The sequence below is a fragment of the Crinia signifera genome, chromosome 4 (genome assembly GCF_055691185.1).
Source record: "Crinia signifera chromosome 4, ASM5569118v1, whole genome shotgun sequence".
In the NCBI taxonomy this organism is placed as follows: domain Eukaryota; kingdom Metazoa; phylum Chordata; class Amphibia; order Anura; family Myobatrachidae; genus Crinia; species Crinia signifera.
Window position 1 is genome coordinate 295,518,577 of NC_139220.1, and position 16,875 is coordinate 295,535,451.

At 45.4% G+C, this 16,875-nt stretch overlaps 1 protein-coding gene across 1 annotated transcript; it reads left to right on the plus strand.

Annotated features, from left to right (window-relative positions):
• The first annotated feature begins 9,874 nt into the window (after positions 1-9,874).
• On the plus strand, positions 9,875-15,685 carry LOC146075640 (E3 ubiquitin/ISG15 ligase TRIM25-like). Its single transcript, XM_083185066.1, has 2 exons — positions 9,875-9,962; positions 12,996-15,685. The coding sequence occupies exon 2, from the start codon at positions 12,998-13,000 to the stop codon at positions 14,600-14,602; it is 1,605 nt and encodes a 534-aa protein (XP_083041192.1). The 5' UTR covers positions 9,875-9,962; positions 12,996-12,997; the 3' UTR covers positions 14,603-15,685.
• Positions 15,686-16,875: the final 1,190 nt, after the last annotated feature.

A 16,875-nucleotide genomic window follows, 5' to 3' on the forward strand; every position in this document is an offset into this window, starting at 1 on the left:
AGGTATTCCGGATAATGGGGTTGCATTGCCTGATAGAACATTGTTTAGAGCAGATAGATCTTCTGCCTCAGGTAAATCGAGGGGCGGTGGCTTGTGTATCTACATCCACAACAAGTACTGCTCCAATGCCCATATTCTGGAAAAATTCTGTTCACCGGAAGTGGAGTTTTTATTGCTGAAATGCAGGCCTTTCTATCTGCCGCGGTAATTGTCTGCTGTGTTTGTGATGGCAGTCTATGTTCCGCCTCAGGTTGACACCAAAGCGGCATTGGAGATTGTGCATAATGTTGTTGCGAAACATCAAACAAATTGCCCGGAGGGCCTATTTCTTATTGCGGGTGACTTTAACAAAGCGAATTTAAAGAGTGTGCTGCCGAAACTTTACAAATCTGTATTCGTACCTACTCGCGGGGAAAATATCTTGGATCAGTTATATAGCAATGCTAAGAACGCTTATAAAGTAGTAGTGCGTTCTTATATAGGACTATCAGACCATGTTTCATTATTTTTTGCCCCGACATACAAGACTGTTGCTAAACATACTAAACCAGTAAAGAAAACGGTCTGTACTTGGCCTGACGGAGCAATGGAGGAACTACAGGACTGCCTGGACATTACTGACTGGAATTTGTTCATTCAGACTTCTATTTGTGATTTTGGGTTGGATGTGGATGTGCTGACCTCTAGTGTTTTGTCATATATTAGGTGGTGCATTGATAATGTCACAGTACAGAAATCTTTTTTACAGCGCTCAAATGATAAGCCGTGGATAAATGGGGAGGTGAGATCTTTGCTGCATAAAAGGGATCGGGCATTTAAAGGAGGGGATTTAGTGGAGTATAGACAGGCAAGAATTCTATTAAATAAGGGGATAAGGAAGGCAAAAAAGGAATATTCTGATAAAATAGAATGTCAGTTTAGCAAAGATTATGATTCTAGAAGTATGTGGAGAGGTATTCAGTATCTCACGAACTATAAAGGTAGCAATGTAGGGCAGGAGGGGCAGGAGGAATCTTTAGCAGATGACCTAGGTCAATTCTATGCCAGGTTTGACAGGGAAAATAAGATCATTGCTCATAAACTCCCCCCGTCAGAGGATGATCAATGTATTGTTCTTTCCGAACATGAGGTTAGGTTGGGTTTGCTAGGGGTAAATTTAAGTAAAGCAACCGGCCCGGATGGTATCCCGGGGAGGGTTCTGAAGGGTTGTGCTGGGGAACTAGCCATGATTTTTACAGTCATTTTTAATTTGTCCTTAATGTCTAGTATTGTCCCAGAAGCATTCAAATCTACTTTAGTGATCCCCATACCCAAGAAAACAAAAATAGAAAGTCTGAATGATTACCGCCCAATAGCGTTGACTCCCCTTATCATGAAGTGTTTTGAGAGGTTAATATTAACACGCATGAAGAGTTTTTTGCCGGCAGGGTTTGATAATAATCAATTCGCCTATAAATCAAAGAGATCCACAGAGGATGCTCTGCTGTCGGTAATACATTCTTCGCTATCCCACCTGGACAAATCCAATGCCTATGTTAGGTTGTTGTTTATAGATTATAGTTCGGCGTTCAACACAATTCTCCCAAACATTCTGATTAATAAACTTCATAGGCTGGGGTTTTCAGCGGCACTATGCAATTGGATCTTAGATTTCCTGATTGATAGATCCCAACAAATAAAAATTGGCGAATATATATCTTCCCCTATTCAAATTAGTACAGGTACGCCACAAGGGTGCGTCTTGAGCCCACTTTTATTCTCCCTTTTCACTTACGACTGTTATCCGCAGGCGGATACTAATTTTATTATAAAATTTGCGGACGATACTACTGTGGTAGGCCTTATTAATGACGGAGATGAGAGCGCCTATAGAGAGGAAGTTGATGTTTTGGTTAGGTGGAGCACTGACAATAATTTATTATTAAACCTGACTAAGACAAAAGAAATTATTATTGATTTTAGGCGAGGTAGGAAGACGGAATTGATGCCTCTCCAGATCAATAATTTGGTAGTAGAGAGGGTTACAGATTTTAAACTATTAGGAGTAACTATCTCTCAAACCCTTACCTGGTCTACCAATACTGACTTGATGGTTAAGAGGGTTCACCAACGTCTCTTTTTTTTGAGGAAGCTCAAAGTGGCTGGGTTTTCTCAATTAAATTTGATTAGGTTTTATAGAGGAGTTATCGAAAGTATTATCTCATACTGCATTGTGGTATGGTTTGGTAACAGCACAAAAAAAGACCTGATTAAATTAGACAGGGTAATCCATTCTGCCGCAGCTATTATAGGCTGTGAGCTGCCCTCTACTGAAGAGATTTTTGTTAAGAACTGCCGCCGCAAAAGAGATAGTATTATGCTTGATCCCCACCATCCTTATTACCATATGTTCTCATTTCTACCATCAAAGAAAAGGTTAAGGCTTCCTAAGCTACGAACTACACGTATGAGAAACAGTTTCTTTCCTTTAGCAATTATTGATTTTAACCAAGATCGTTAATTGTTGTCTTTTTATGCTTCGTATTGTAATTTCGTTGTTGTTCAATTTTTTTATTGCGATGACAATGACAATAAAACTGTTATATGTTATATGTTATATTAGATAGTTTAATCCAGTACCCTGTTCCCAGTTCCCTCGATAAACTTATGGAATTAGCTATCAAGATTGACCGTCGTCTCCGGGAGCGAAGGTCAGAACGGGGCGTTCAAGCCCGGGTTCTTCCTTATGTTTCTCCGGGTCCAGACGAAGTTGACGAACCCATGCAGATCGGGGCAACCCGTATCTCTCCGGAGGAGAGAACTCGTAGGTTTAGTTCTGGTCTCTGTTTATACTGCGGTAACAAGGGACACATTCTTAAGAACTGTCCCAATAGGCCAGTAAAAGCCTTGGCCAAGTGAACGAAGAGAGGGTTCACTTAGGCCTACAATTGTTTTCCTCTCGTGATTCGGTATTAGTCCCATGTAGCATTTCCTTTCAAGAGAATGAATTTTCCGGCACAGCATTTATTGACAGTGGCGCGGCCGGAAACTTCCTTGAAATCAGTTTGGCCCAGAGAATGGGTATTCCTCAGTTGAAGCTCCAGGGCCTCGTCACCCTTCGGGGTTTGGATGGTAATGTCCTGTCCAATGGGGCTATTTCTTTTCAGACCCCCTCAGTCCTTATGACTGTAGGGTTATTTCATAAAGAGCAACTTTCGTTTTTTCTGACGTCTTGTCCCCTCGTTCCCATAGTTTTGGGATATCCTTGGTTAGTTAAACATAATCCCAGTATCGACTGGAGCGCGGCGCAGATTGCCCGTTGGAGCTCTTACTGTACACAGCGCTGTCTTAGTAACTCGGTCTTAGTGGCATCTGCCTCCCTCTGTGGGATACCTCCCCCTTACAAAGACTTTGCGGATGTGTTTTCCAAAGGGAAAGCAGACAGCCTTCCGCCCCATCGCCCATACGATTGTGCCATTCAGATTATTCCCAGTGCTTCCTTGCCCAAGGGCAGATTGTATGCTTTATCCATCCCGGAGACTAAGGCAATGGATGAATATGTACAAGAGAGTCTCAAGAAAGGGTTCATCCGCCCGTCAAAGTCCCCTCTCAGTGCGGGTTTTTTTTTTGTGGCCAAGAAGGATGGTTCCTTAAGGCCTTGTATTGATTTCCGGGCCTTAAATAAAATCACGGTAAAAAATACCTATCCCCTTCCTTTGATCACGGTGCTTTTTGATCAGTTGCGGTCGGCAACAATATTTTCCAAAATTGATTTGAGAGGCGCTTACAATCTCATCAGGATCAAGGAAGGCGATGAGTGGAAGACGGCTTTTAGTACTCAGACGGGGCATTATGAGTACTTGGTCATGCCCTTTGGTCTCTCTAATGCCCCTGCCATGTTCCAGGACTTTATCAATGATGTCCTTCGTGATTTTTTAGGCCATTTCGTAGTCGTGTACCTGGACGACATTTTGATTTTTTCACAAGACGTGAATATACATAGAACTCAGGTTCGACAGGTCTTGCAAAGATTGAGAGAAAATCAATTATTTGCCAAATTAGAAAAGTGTGAGTTCGAGGTCACACAGGTTTCTTTTTTAGGCTACATTATTTCCTCTCATGGGTTTCAAATGGATCCCAAGAAGCTTCAAGCGGTGGTGGACTGGGCCCGTCCTACCAGCTTGAAGGCTGTCCAGCGTTTTCTTGGCTTTGCCAATTATTATAGACGCTTTATCCATTCGTTTTCCTCTATTGTCGCACCATTGGTGGCGTTAACCAAGAAGGGTGCTGATCCATCTCAGTGGTCTCCGCAGGTGGAACGGTCCTTTGAGCTGTTAAAGCAGGCATTTGTCTCGGCTCCTGTTCTGAGACATCCGGATCCAGACCTTCCCTTTGTTGTGGAGGTAGATGCGTCCGAAGTAGGGGCGGGAGCAGTGTTATCTCAAAGAGATCCAGAGTCACTTGAGTTACACCCCTGTGCTTATATGTCTCGGAAATTCTCACAAGCAGAGGCCAACTATGACGTTGGTAATAGAGAATTGTTGGCCATCAAGTGGGCCTTTGATGAGTGGCGCCACTGGTTGGAAGGAGCAGTGCATCAGATCCTTGTCCTCACGGATCACAAAAACCTGCAATATATTGAGTCTGCTAAAAGGCTTAATGCTCGACAGGCCCGTTGGGCATTATTTTTTATGCGCTTTAATTTTGTCATCTCTTATAGACCAGGCTCAAAGAATATTCGAGCTGATGCCCTGTCTCGGTGTTTTTTGCCTCGGCATGACGACAAGACAAGCAAGAGTTCGATAGTGCCAACATCTTGTATTTTGGTCGGAGCTCAGCAGACTCTGGAGGCCCTCATACGTCAGGCTCAGAGTCAAGCACCGGCCCGGACCCCCATCAACAAGTTATTTGTTCCTCCATCTCTTAGGCGAAGGGTGCTTATGGAGTTCCACGATTCTAAACTGGCCGGTCATCCGGGAGTCATCAAAACCGGGAAACTTCTCTCTCGTACTGTTTGGTGGCCTGGTATGGCACGAGATACCAGAGAATTTGTTTTGTCTTGTCCGGACTGTGCCCGGCATAAAGTTCCGAGGTCTCGGCCCATGGGGGAACTCATTCCGTTGTCCATCCCTGTCAGACCCTGGTCGCATCTGGCGATGGATTTTATTGTAGGGTTATCAGTGTCCGCCCATTGCCAAGTGGTGTGGGTCGTGATTGACAGGTTTTCTAAAATGGCACACTTTGTAGCCTTGAGGCAATTACCATCGGCCAAGGACTTGGTAAATCTGTTTTTGCAGCATATTTTTAGACTGCATGGGCTACCATCAGATATTGTGTCGGATCGCGGTCCACAATTTGTAGCACAGTTTTGGAGACTCTTCTGTGCGGCGTTAAAGGTTAAGACCAGCCTGACCTCGGCCTTTCACCCTCAGTCCAATGGACAAACGGAGCGGTTGAACCAGTCACTCAAACAATATTTGAGATGCTTTGTGTCCAAATGGCAGAATGATTGGGCAAGTTTCTTACCGCTTGCCGAATTTGCATATAACAACGCACACCATTCTGCTTCCAGGACTTCCCCGTTCTTCACGGTATACGGATTTCATCCCCGAGCAAACTCTTTGGGTCCCGAAGCTTCTAGCTCCACCTCCCCTTCGGCTTCTCGATTCAAAGTCATTTGGAGGAGTGTTCACGTGGCTCTTAAAGAGGCGGCACTTAGGGAGAAGGTGTCGGCAGACAAGGGCAGACGTCCCTGTCATTTCAAAGTCGGGGATTGGGTCTGGTTGTCGACCCGCAATATCAAGCTTCACCAACCATCAGCAAGGTTGGGTCCGCGATTCATTGGTTCCTTTCGGATCATTAAAAAGATAAATCCAGTCGCGTTTCGCTTGTCCCTACCCAAATCCCTCAGGATTGCCAATACCTTTCATGCCTCCCTGCTTAAACCAGTCTTCTTTTCTCAAAAGTTTTCTTGCAGAAGGGACACGGGATCTTCCTCAGTAATGGTACAGGGACAACAGGAGTTCCTGGTAGAAAAAATTCTGGACTCCAAGTTCATGAGAGGTTCTTTGCAGTTTTTGGTTCACTGGAGAGGGTTTGGTCCTGAAGAGAGGTCATGGGTTCCGGACAAAGATCTTCACGCGCCCAACCTTAAAAGGATTTTCTTTAGAGAATTTCCTAGTAAACCCGGTGGTAAAGGGTTGTTAACCCTTCCTCAAGGGGGGGGTACTGTTGCGCGCCGCCGTCCGGTGCTCCCTGTGCCCGGACGGACGGCGAGTTGTGCCAGCAGCAACAACGCGGCTGACGTGAGTCAGCCGCGTCCCAGGCCTCCTTCCGAGGCCAGGCGTCGGGGCGTTGCTAAGCAACGTCCCCGACTTCCGCCCGGCCGTAACGCGGCGAAGGACGGCAGCACAGCTGACACACGTCAGCCGCGTTGCAAGCCTCCTTCTGAGGCAGAGAGTCGGGGCGTTGCTAGGCAACGCTCCCGACTTCCGCCCGGCCGCAATACGCGCGCACGTCATCCAGGCGGCGCGTCATTCAAATAAATAGCCGGCGTCTGCTGGGCACAGACGCCGGTTATAGCGTTCCTTAAGCGTGTTCCCGGCCTGGAGCTTGCCAGTGTCTCTGTGCCAGTCCTGCTCGTGGTTCTCCTCTCCTGCCTCCCCTGTGGGATATCTGTTTGCCTGGTGTTGGTGCTCGCAGGTGCAAGTAAGTGCTCCAGTGGAGCCTGGTGTCTTTCTTTTGGGGACTGCCTAGTTCCTACTTTTATACCACCTCTCCTAGACACCTGTACGGTTCCCTCAGGAACGCTGGACTAGCCCCGCCGAGGGCTTCAGTCTTCCTCTTTGCCTGTACCCTGCTCCCCACTTCTCTCTTGTTCTCCTCCCTCCTTTTAGCCTTCTTCATAGGTAGGGATCTTTTGTGTTTCATCTCTGTGTGTTTGTTTTGGGGATTCGTACTGTAGGTGTCCCCCAGTATTGTGGTGATTCCCCATTTCTTGGTCCCAGGTGTTTGCGACTGGGTCGCCCTCCCGGTTTGGGCCAGGTGCCGGCAGATAGGGGCTTTTCCCAGTCAGGCCCTGTAGTCAGTACATCCTTTTGAGTAACCCCTGGCGATCCCCTATCCCTTGTCCTCACATAGACCTAGCTGCATCGGGGTTGGAGCGGGCATAACTCGCTCCTTCGGACGCGGCGGCCACAGGTGAAGCCTAGTTCCCGCAGGGATTTGTCATCTGCCCGGGGTTCTCAACAGAGTCAGCGTAGGGTTCGCCGTGGCCGTCCTGACCGGCGGTCCCGGCTGTGGGCTCACGCCTAAACCTCCAATCCCCGTTTCCCTGTATCTGCACTCCGGGCTCAACGGCAGCCGTAACAAGTAATGGCTGTCATGGAGGTTGAGGAAGAAAATTATTTACCCCAGTGTGCCGTAATATATTTGACACATGATTTTGGTGATCACCTTGTTTTTCTCTTTTTTGAGTGTTTTTTATGCTTTGGTTTATCATTATTTTTAGATTCTGATTGTAATCAAAGTAAATATATAAATAAATTACCTTTTATTTTAAGCTTGTTTTTGTATAATTTCTATTATATGTTGTTTGGCCACTCACCGACCAGAGCAGCTTATTCCTATCATTCTCACTGTGCTTAAAGGGGTGTACACACGGGGAGATTTTGGCTAATGGACAATTTTGACTAGACAATTTTGACTAAGCAATGATAGTCTATGATCTAGGCCAGTGGTCTCCAACCTTATTTGGGGTGTGAACTACTCGAGAAAAATGAAACCGCTTGAAGAGCTACTTAAAATGTGGTCCCCGTACCTGTCTGGCCGACTTCCAATTGATTCCCTCTCCATCTCGCAGTGACTCCCAACTACCTTCCCATGTGTAAATTTGCTAAGATGGGTATTCTATTGAAGATAAGATGTTGCCCATAGCAACCAATCAGATTCTACTTCTTATTTAGCACCTTCTAGAAGATAAAAGATAGAGGGGGTTATTCTGGTTCTTTGGATCTCTCTGCACATGTTACATCTGCCCAAGGTTGCCGACCCTCCCACATTTAGCAGGAATATCCCGCTTTTTGATCCTTCCTCCCGGTCTCCTGGGAATATGTTGGATCCTCCCGGCTTTTGGCCTGCCTGGCAAAAAACAGTGACTGCGCATGCGCAAGTGCTGGGGCTGACCTTGCGACTGTCCAGCTGCCGGCCGGGGTTCTGTTGGACGTGGTCATAGCACTGGCAGTGGCCACAGCGTTTAAAGTGGGGGGGTGGCGTGGGGGTACATTTAACATTGTAAGCACCCTTTAGGGTGCTTATACAATGTTTCATCGCATAGGGGGCAAAAATCGCGTCGCATCGCATGCCATCGGGTGCATGGCATGCGATAAAAACATCGCGCGTTGTACATCGGGGGCGCCGCTATAATACACAAGTACCCTAGAAAATGTACAGTGATGTCATATGTATTCATTTTATGGCTGTTACGATAGAATGATAAACAATAATAAATGATAGCGTGTTAGTCAAATAGGTTAAACGTAGGTGTTGCGAAACAGCAGATCCCTATTATAAATATTAGCGAAGTATCTCGCTGTTCATTCCAAGTTTCAATGAGAATTGTTACTTATGCATGATTTTAAGTTTACAGTACATTGATGTAATTGTTAGCTGAACAACTATTTCTTTGGAAGGACAATCGCCATATTCTAGTAACAGCGAAGATATATTATATTGTGAAATGTGTAGAGATTAATTCCAGAACTTAAACACTTTAAAAGCATCTGTGTAAAGATGGGTACACATATGTACAATCGTCGGTCCGTTCTTCCAATCTGGGGGCAAACGGTCGTTCGATTGTATAGGTGTGTACGCTGTCCCAATTGCTGCTGTGCGATCGATAAACGGCCAAAAACGCTCTTGGCCGTCCACGGTCGGTCGGTCGAAGGTTCTTTGCTGCTTAATATTTCATCCGACAGGACGGCTCCATATCGGAACAAAAGTGAAGTGTGTACGCACGTTCGATCGATATGCTTGACAGTTTGACAAAGCACGGTGGTATGCTGCATTATGAGAGACCCTGTAACCCTTTGCCTGCTGTTTTAACTAATGTGTGTTTAATGCCTCACTGCCCAACACTTTAGAGGCATCACTTTAAGACATTAATCAATGTTGAAGTTTTAATAGAGTGTGCTGGAAGCTCTTTGCAGAGCACCATAACACACTATTAAAACTTCAACATTGATTAATGTCTTAAAGTGATGCCTCTAAAGTGTTGGGCAGTGAGGCATTAAAAACACATTAGTTAAAACAGCAGGCAAAGGGTTACAGGGTCTCTCATATACTTCTTCTTGCGATTGTTTGGACGGGAGTACATCGGACGTCGCAAGTAAAATTGTACATATGTGTACGCGCAGAACGGTCGTATGTTTTGGACGGCCGAACGTGTATTCGGTCGATCGAACAGTCGCAAGAAAAATGAAATTGTACATATGTGTACCCAGCTTTATTTACGAGAGACGACGAAGAAACTCTCATCTGCAAATAAATTATACTTACCTGTTTCAAGTGCAACCCTGCGTCTGTTATCTGGAACTATACACACGCACCGAGAGTACATCCTGCTATCAAAAGAGGTTACCTATTAAGTGCATTACACATACCTCCGCTGATAGCATTTTTGTTTTTTTTATAGTTTGTAACAGCAGCCCTGTGACACGCTCCCTAACTTGCTATATATTATATATAGATAACCAGACAGTGCAGGCAGATATTAACACTACAGTCCACTCCTCATCCTTCAGTACATTGATTTGTACAGTAAACTTAATTAGTACAGAGGATTTGACCAGTTATATAGCCTCCACCACAGGACGTTTTTGTTATAGTCTGACATTTGGCCACACTCCCTAACTGCAGCATAAAGAAGCAGATCAGCCACAACTTCCTGCATTTCACATGTGTGGCTGCTGGAATCGGATGTTAAGGTCAGTGGTTCCTCCTGGCTAATAGTTTATTTGTATAATTTATATATGGAACTGAATTATTTATTATGGATGTATTTATTATATTTAATGTATCCCAGGATTCTGTTGTAGTCAGGTGACTTCCGAGATGTTCTTTTTCTGATCCCAACCCCCTAGGCCTACACTACAGCATTCCATGGGACTGATGCTGCACTAATACCCCTTTCCCACTGCAGGTCTAAAGGTGCCCATACACGTTACAATTATTGTATACAATATTGGATACAATATCACATCTCATCGCATATCGGTTTTGCGATGAGATGAGATCTAGTACAAAAAGTATGTGCAGCACATACTTTTTGTACTAGATCTCATCTCACCAAATCTCATTGCATAACCGATATTCGATGAGATGCGATATTGTATACAATATTGTATACAATAATTGTAATGTGTATGGGCACCTTTAAACGGTATATTGCCGTTTTTTTCCCCTTTCTAAACATTTAAGGCTGCAGTGGGAAAGCGCCAGAGTTGATTTACCAGTTAAAGTTAACCGGTATTTCAACACGTTTAAAAAGCAGAGTCCTACACGTTTAAATACCGTTTTTAAAGCAGTGGGAATGCCTCTGAAACGGTATTTAGTAAAAATACGGGGGACAAAATGAGTAGGGGTCCCCCGTATTTTAAGAACCAGCCCCAGGCACAACCAGCCAGCAGGGTAATGCCACAGCCGGGGGACACTTATTATATAAGGTCCCACGGCCAAAGCATTAACCCTACCGACCAGTCAGCCTGGCCAGGGGTCCTGGGGGAGTGGGGACCCCCCCAATAAAAGGGTCCCCCCCTCCAAAATTTACCTGAACAGGCTGAAGCCTAGTGCTGTCCCCGGTGGCCCTGTGCGGTGGCCACCGGGCTGATCATTGTGTAACAAAATAGATGAAAAACCTATTTTTTTAAACTGTGGAACTATGAGTCCCAGCAAGCCTCCCCCACAAGCAGGGACTTGGAGAAACACAAGTCCCAGCCTGCGGGGCATTAAAGGGCCCGCTGGGTCTTGTAGTTCCACAGTAAAAAAAATAGTTAAATAAATAAACACTGACACATTAGAAAAATAAAAGTTTAATACATACATTACACAAACACACTGATACTTACCTATCTTGAGCCCGTCGGTAGGTCCCAGGGTCCGGTCCCAGAAAGTCGGCTCCTGATTGGCCAGAAATCATTCTGAGTAGAGACGCAGAGGAAGAAGGATCTCTGCGTCTGTAGTGTACAGCGGAGGCGGAGCGGGTACCACTGCAGCCGGGAGCAGCACGACTTGAACAGAAGATGCCGGGGTGGTCGCCACAGGAGCAGGTGAGTAGGATTTCCTTCCCCAGGTACCCCTTTGGATTACTACGGATCCAGGACCCCGGACTCTTCAGCCCTGGAGCCCCAGACCCAGACCAGCCCCGGAACCAAGCCACCAGACCAGATCCTGGGACCTACCGACGGGCTCAAGATAGGTAAGTATCAGTCTGTTTGTGTAATGTATGTATTAAACTTTTATTTTTCTAATGTGTCAGTGTGTATTTATTTAACTATTTTTTTTTACTGTGGAACTACAAGACCCAGCGGGCCCTTTAATGCCCCGCAGGCTGGGACTTGTGGTTCTATTTTTTTTTTTTACACAATGATCAGCCCGGTGGCCACCGCACAGGGCCACCGGGGACAGCACCAGGCTTCAGCCTGGTCAGGTAAGTCCTGGAGGGGGGGTCCCCACTCCCCCAGGGCCCCTGGCCAGGCTGACTGGTCGGTAGGGATGAATGCTTTGGCCGGGGGGGACTTGTATAAAAAGTCTCCCCCCGGCTGTGGCATTACCCTGCTGGCTGGTTTGGCCTGGGGCTGGTTCTTAAAATACGGGGGACCCCTAGTCATTTTGTCCCCCGTATTTTGGGGACCTGGGGCTGGTTGTTAATAATCGGGGAACCCCTATTTGTCGGGTTCCCTGATTTTTAATTACCGGCCCCGGCTCTTTCAGCCTGGTGCTGGTTACAGCTGTGGGGGGGACCCCACGCTGTTGTTGTTTTTTTTGTAGTTTTTTTTAATCCCCCCTCATATTTTTTATGGGTTAAACGGGTTTTTAAACGGCAGTGTGAATGTGCCAAAAACGGCTTTTAAACGGTAATTTACCGTTTAAAAGCTGCAGTGGGAAAGGGTCTTTATGGCTCTTGCCGTTTAAAAACCCGTTTAAAAAACTATGACTCTGATTCTGTACGCAGGAAACACATCTGGCATATTTATTGTGCTGGCCATATACTCACTCAGGATTTCAAAGTTTGTTTGATCTGTGTCGATGTGGGTGTTTCTATACAAATCCTGTCTGTTAAATGAGCATATTTTTGCACATCCAGAAAAATTAGATTTTTGGCATCCTTGGCACACAACAATGAATCACTACCAGTGTCCCTTAGTAAAATTATGCCTTTAGGTATAGGGCTGGATGCATCAAACAATTGGCTGGTTGTTAATCAATCTCCTATTTATGACTATGAAGCTTGATATATCCGGCCCTTAACCCCTTGAGTGGTGTGCACCACTGGCGCAGCACCTCTAGAGCCCCCCACCCTCCCAGCCATTCCCTCCCATCACCTGTGCTCCGGCGATCGCACGCCGGAGCTCTTCTAACCCTGCTCCCCCAGCCGCTTCTGCCTGCCGCCATACTTTTAGTAGCAATGACGTTGGCGGCAGGCTGGGGGATGTTCGGGGGGACTCGGGAGCGCTCAGGCACCTGAGTCCTCCCGAGCCGCTGCGAACATCCCCCAGCCTGCTGCCGATGTCAGTGCTGAATGTGACAGGGACAGCGGCAGCAGGGAAGCTCCGGCATACTAACGCCGGAGCAGAGGTGAGGGAGGGGGATTCCAACTGTGGTGGGTTTTGCTGGGGCAGGACAAACCTGGTAGGTTTGTCCTGCCCCAGCAAAACCTACCACTCGAGGGGTTAAAAGCATCCTGCACAATGACTTCTGAGTTTCAGACTTTCATTTACATTTCTCTCTTCCCCTGACAGGAATGGCGTCTCTGTGTGATCTGAGAAAGGAGCTGGACTGTTCTATTTGCCTGAACATCTACACAGATCCTGTAAACCTGAAATGTGGACACAATTTCTGCCGGGTCTGTATTGATCGTGTGCTGGATACCCAGGGAGGGTCTGGCATTTATACCTGTCCAGAATGCAGAGCGGAATGTCCGGAGCGCCCTGCACTGCAGAGGAATGTAACTCTGTGCAGCATAGTGGGGAGATTCCCGTCTACTCATCCAGATCAGGAGGAGACTGGGATCCCCTGCACTTACTGTATTCAGTCTCATGTACCGGCTGTTAAATCCTGTCTGCACTGTGAGGCTTCCCTGTGTGATGATCACCTGAGCACACACAGTAAGTCAGCAGAACATGTCTTGTGTGATCCCACCACATCCCTGGAAAGCAGAAAATGCTCCATCCATAAGAAGATCCTGGAGTATTACTGCACTAAGGATGCTGTCTGTATCTGTGTGTCCTGCTGTTTGGCTGGAAAACATCGGGGACACCAGGTGGAGCTGCTGGATGAGGCTTCTGAGAAGAAAACACAAAAGCTGAGGAATGTTCTGCAGAAACTGACCACAAAGATGGAAGAGAGTGAGAGAACAGTGAAGAGTCTGCAAGAGCTCAGGGTAAACGATCATGATAAAGCTGAAGATGTAAAAAATAAGGTGACTGGTCTGTTTATAGGCCTCAGGAGACATCTAGAAGAGCTAGAGAATAGACTCCTGAGTGAGATCTCCAGGCAGGAAAAGAAGGCTTCACTTTCAGTCTCGGATCAGATCCAGCTGCTGGAAAGGAGGAAGGACGAGCTGTCCAGCAGGATCCGTAGGATTGAGGAGCTGTGTAAAGTGTCTGATCCGCTGACCGTCTTGCAGCAACCAGACATAGGTGACTTCTGTGATGAGCAGTGCACAAAGAGACCTTATGAACGGATCTATGATGTAAGAAGTGCAGATGTGGGTTTCATCTCAGGGGCATTGCCAACCTTATCTGATCTCATAACTGGTATATATACAGGAGTCTCTTTTCAGAAAGCTACAGGCCTATTACTGGATGCAAACACAGCTGGAACCATGATTGAAATATCCAATGGCCAGAAAACTGCATCCTATTCAGATAGCATGGTCTACACATATGAAATTCCAGGGACGTTCCAGTGTAATCAGGTTTTGAGCAGCCGGAGTTTTTCCTCAGGGAGACATTACTGGGAAGTGGATGTCAGTCAATCAAATCACTGGGGAGTAGGGGTATGCTATCCCAGTCTAGAGAGGAGAGGTGATCAGGCAAAAATTGGAAGGAATAACAAGTCCTGGGGATTGTGTAAGTCTATTATTAGTAATGGCTGGTCTCGTAGTGTTCAGTATCTAGCAAGGCATGCCTGTAAAGACATCCAGTTACCTAGCAATATTTCCTATGGTAGATTAATGATATGTCTGGATTATGAGGCTGGAGAGCTGTCATTTTATTCAATGTGTGACCCTGTCAAACACTTACACACATTCACTGCCACCTTCACCAAACCCCTTCATGCTGTACTAGGTGTGCACAGTGGTTCTATAACTATAAAAGGGGGAGTCGTGAGCTCGAAGAAATGAGATCGGTGATCTAACAGGTAGCGGAGCCTGATAGGTGGAACTCTTAGCCATTGTTCATCTGTGTTTTAACCTATAATTTTACATGTACATTCCTCTGGAATATTTCCAACTCTAATTCACAGATGGCTGTGATTGGCTGTAATAACTTTTAATCGTTCTATACTCTATTATAATAGTCAGTGCAACCCTTGCTGCTGTATGCTTCGATGTATGCAGTGGGTGGGGGGGGATGTAGTGTCCTGACTCGGCCGAGTTGTTCAAGCCTGGTATGGCCGACATGAGTTTTTCATGGTTTTTGTTTTGTCAGTGTCGGCACCTGAGCATGTGAACCCCCAATGACTGTAGTGTGTACCCTATCATGGTGCGCTATGCCTTGGGCCAGGTGTCTCGTTCCGCTACCGCTGCTGTCTGCCCATTTTACAGTTCCCAATGGGAGTCACATGGATGTAAAGTGTGAAAAGAATCGCAAAAAATTCAATTCGACCTTTTCATATTTTGACATTTTGGTGTCAACCTAGAGTCTGTTAGCAAGTGATGACCTTGACTGCAACTCCCAGCATGCCTCATGCCTAATTGCTATTGGTCAGGATCATAAAATATAATTTGTCCCTGTTCTAAAAGGGGATACAGTCATTAGGTCAACATTATCTAGGTCGGCATGCATTAGGTTGACCCAAGTAAAAGATCTACATGAATTTTTCACAATTTTTTTCTAAAAAAGGACTTTTACATACTTTATCATCCCAGCGAACATGGAGGGGGAAATAATAGTGTGCTGAGCGCAGCTTGGCACCGTGCCTGAAGCATGGCGAACGTAGTACAATTATACAATGTAAATGTCTACCTATGTCGACATAGACACCAAAATTTTTTGAAAAACTCAGGTCGACATTTTTCATGTTGACCTTTTTTTCATGTCTCCACCTTTTGACTGTTGGGCAAAAAATGGTGTTTGGAGAATCTACCAGCGCCAATATGATAGGAATTCGCCTGTTCTGAATTAATGGGATATATCCCTTATCCCTATTGAATTTGACAGAAAGTTGGTGGCTTTTAATTCAGAAGTAGGCGCTTTCCTCACGGATTTTCTATATGAATATAAGGAATTATAGGGGGAATATAGTAAGGATGATAATATACTCTCCTGGAATATAGCCTTCAGATCTTTTCTCCTCCAGACGTAGGTTCCCTCGGATCCTCCAACGTGAATATAAAAGGAAGGATACAAGGGAAACCAATGTGTGAATCTGTATCAATAATTAAACATCAATTTTCCATTCACTTTCTGGTCTTTGAAAATTCATAGACCATCTGCGTACCCAGACTCACTCGAAAGGATATGCAATACACTTATAAAGGTTTCTTTTTGAGGGTAAGAAGGCGTATCCGTAATCACGGTGTGCTGGACGGTTCAAAGTATATCAAGGTATCTTTTTCCAAGGTTTTTATAGGAAAAACTCTTTATTCACAAATACAATAAAATAAATGAAATTAAAAAATCCAGGATACAGGAAATGTCAATTCTAGAGTCAACACTCAGGTTTCCAAGGGTCCGGACCTGGAGACCAGAAAGTGAATGGAAAATTGATGTTTAATTATTGATACAGATTCACACATTGGTTTCCCTTGTATCCTTCCTTTTATATTCACGTTGGAGGATCCGAGGGAACCTACGTCTGGAGGAGAAAAGATCTGAAGGCTATATTCAAGGAGAGTATATTATCATCCTTACTTATGGGGGTTATTCTAGTTCACTCTTTCTGACAAATTCCTTCTTAGATGGACAAAACCATGTGCACTGCAGGTGGGGCAGATGTAACTTGTGCAGGGAGAATTAGATTTGGGTGGGGTTTTACTTCAAAGTGAGATCTATATTGCAGTGCAAAAATAAATCAGTCAGTATTTACCCTGCACAGAAACAAAATAACTCACCCAAATCTAATTCTCTCTGCACATTTTACATCTGCCCCCCTGCAGTGCACATGGTTTTGTCCATCTAAGAAGGAATTTGTCAGAAAGAGTGAACTAGAATAACCCCCTATATATTCCCCCTATAATTCCTTATATTCATATAGAAAATCCGTGAGGAAAGTGCCTACTTCTGAATTAAAAACCACCAACTTTCTGTTGCCCAAAAGTGGTTGACCTTGTCCCCTATGACCCATACCCTAAAAAAGTGCCTGTTATACAAGTGCCTTTTTACACCACCCCTTTGTTACAAAAAGGTATTACTGATACTATAGGGTTATAGAATAGTAAACTAGAGAAGTTGC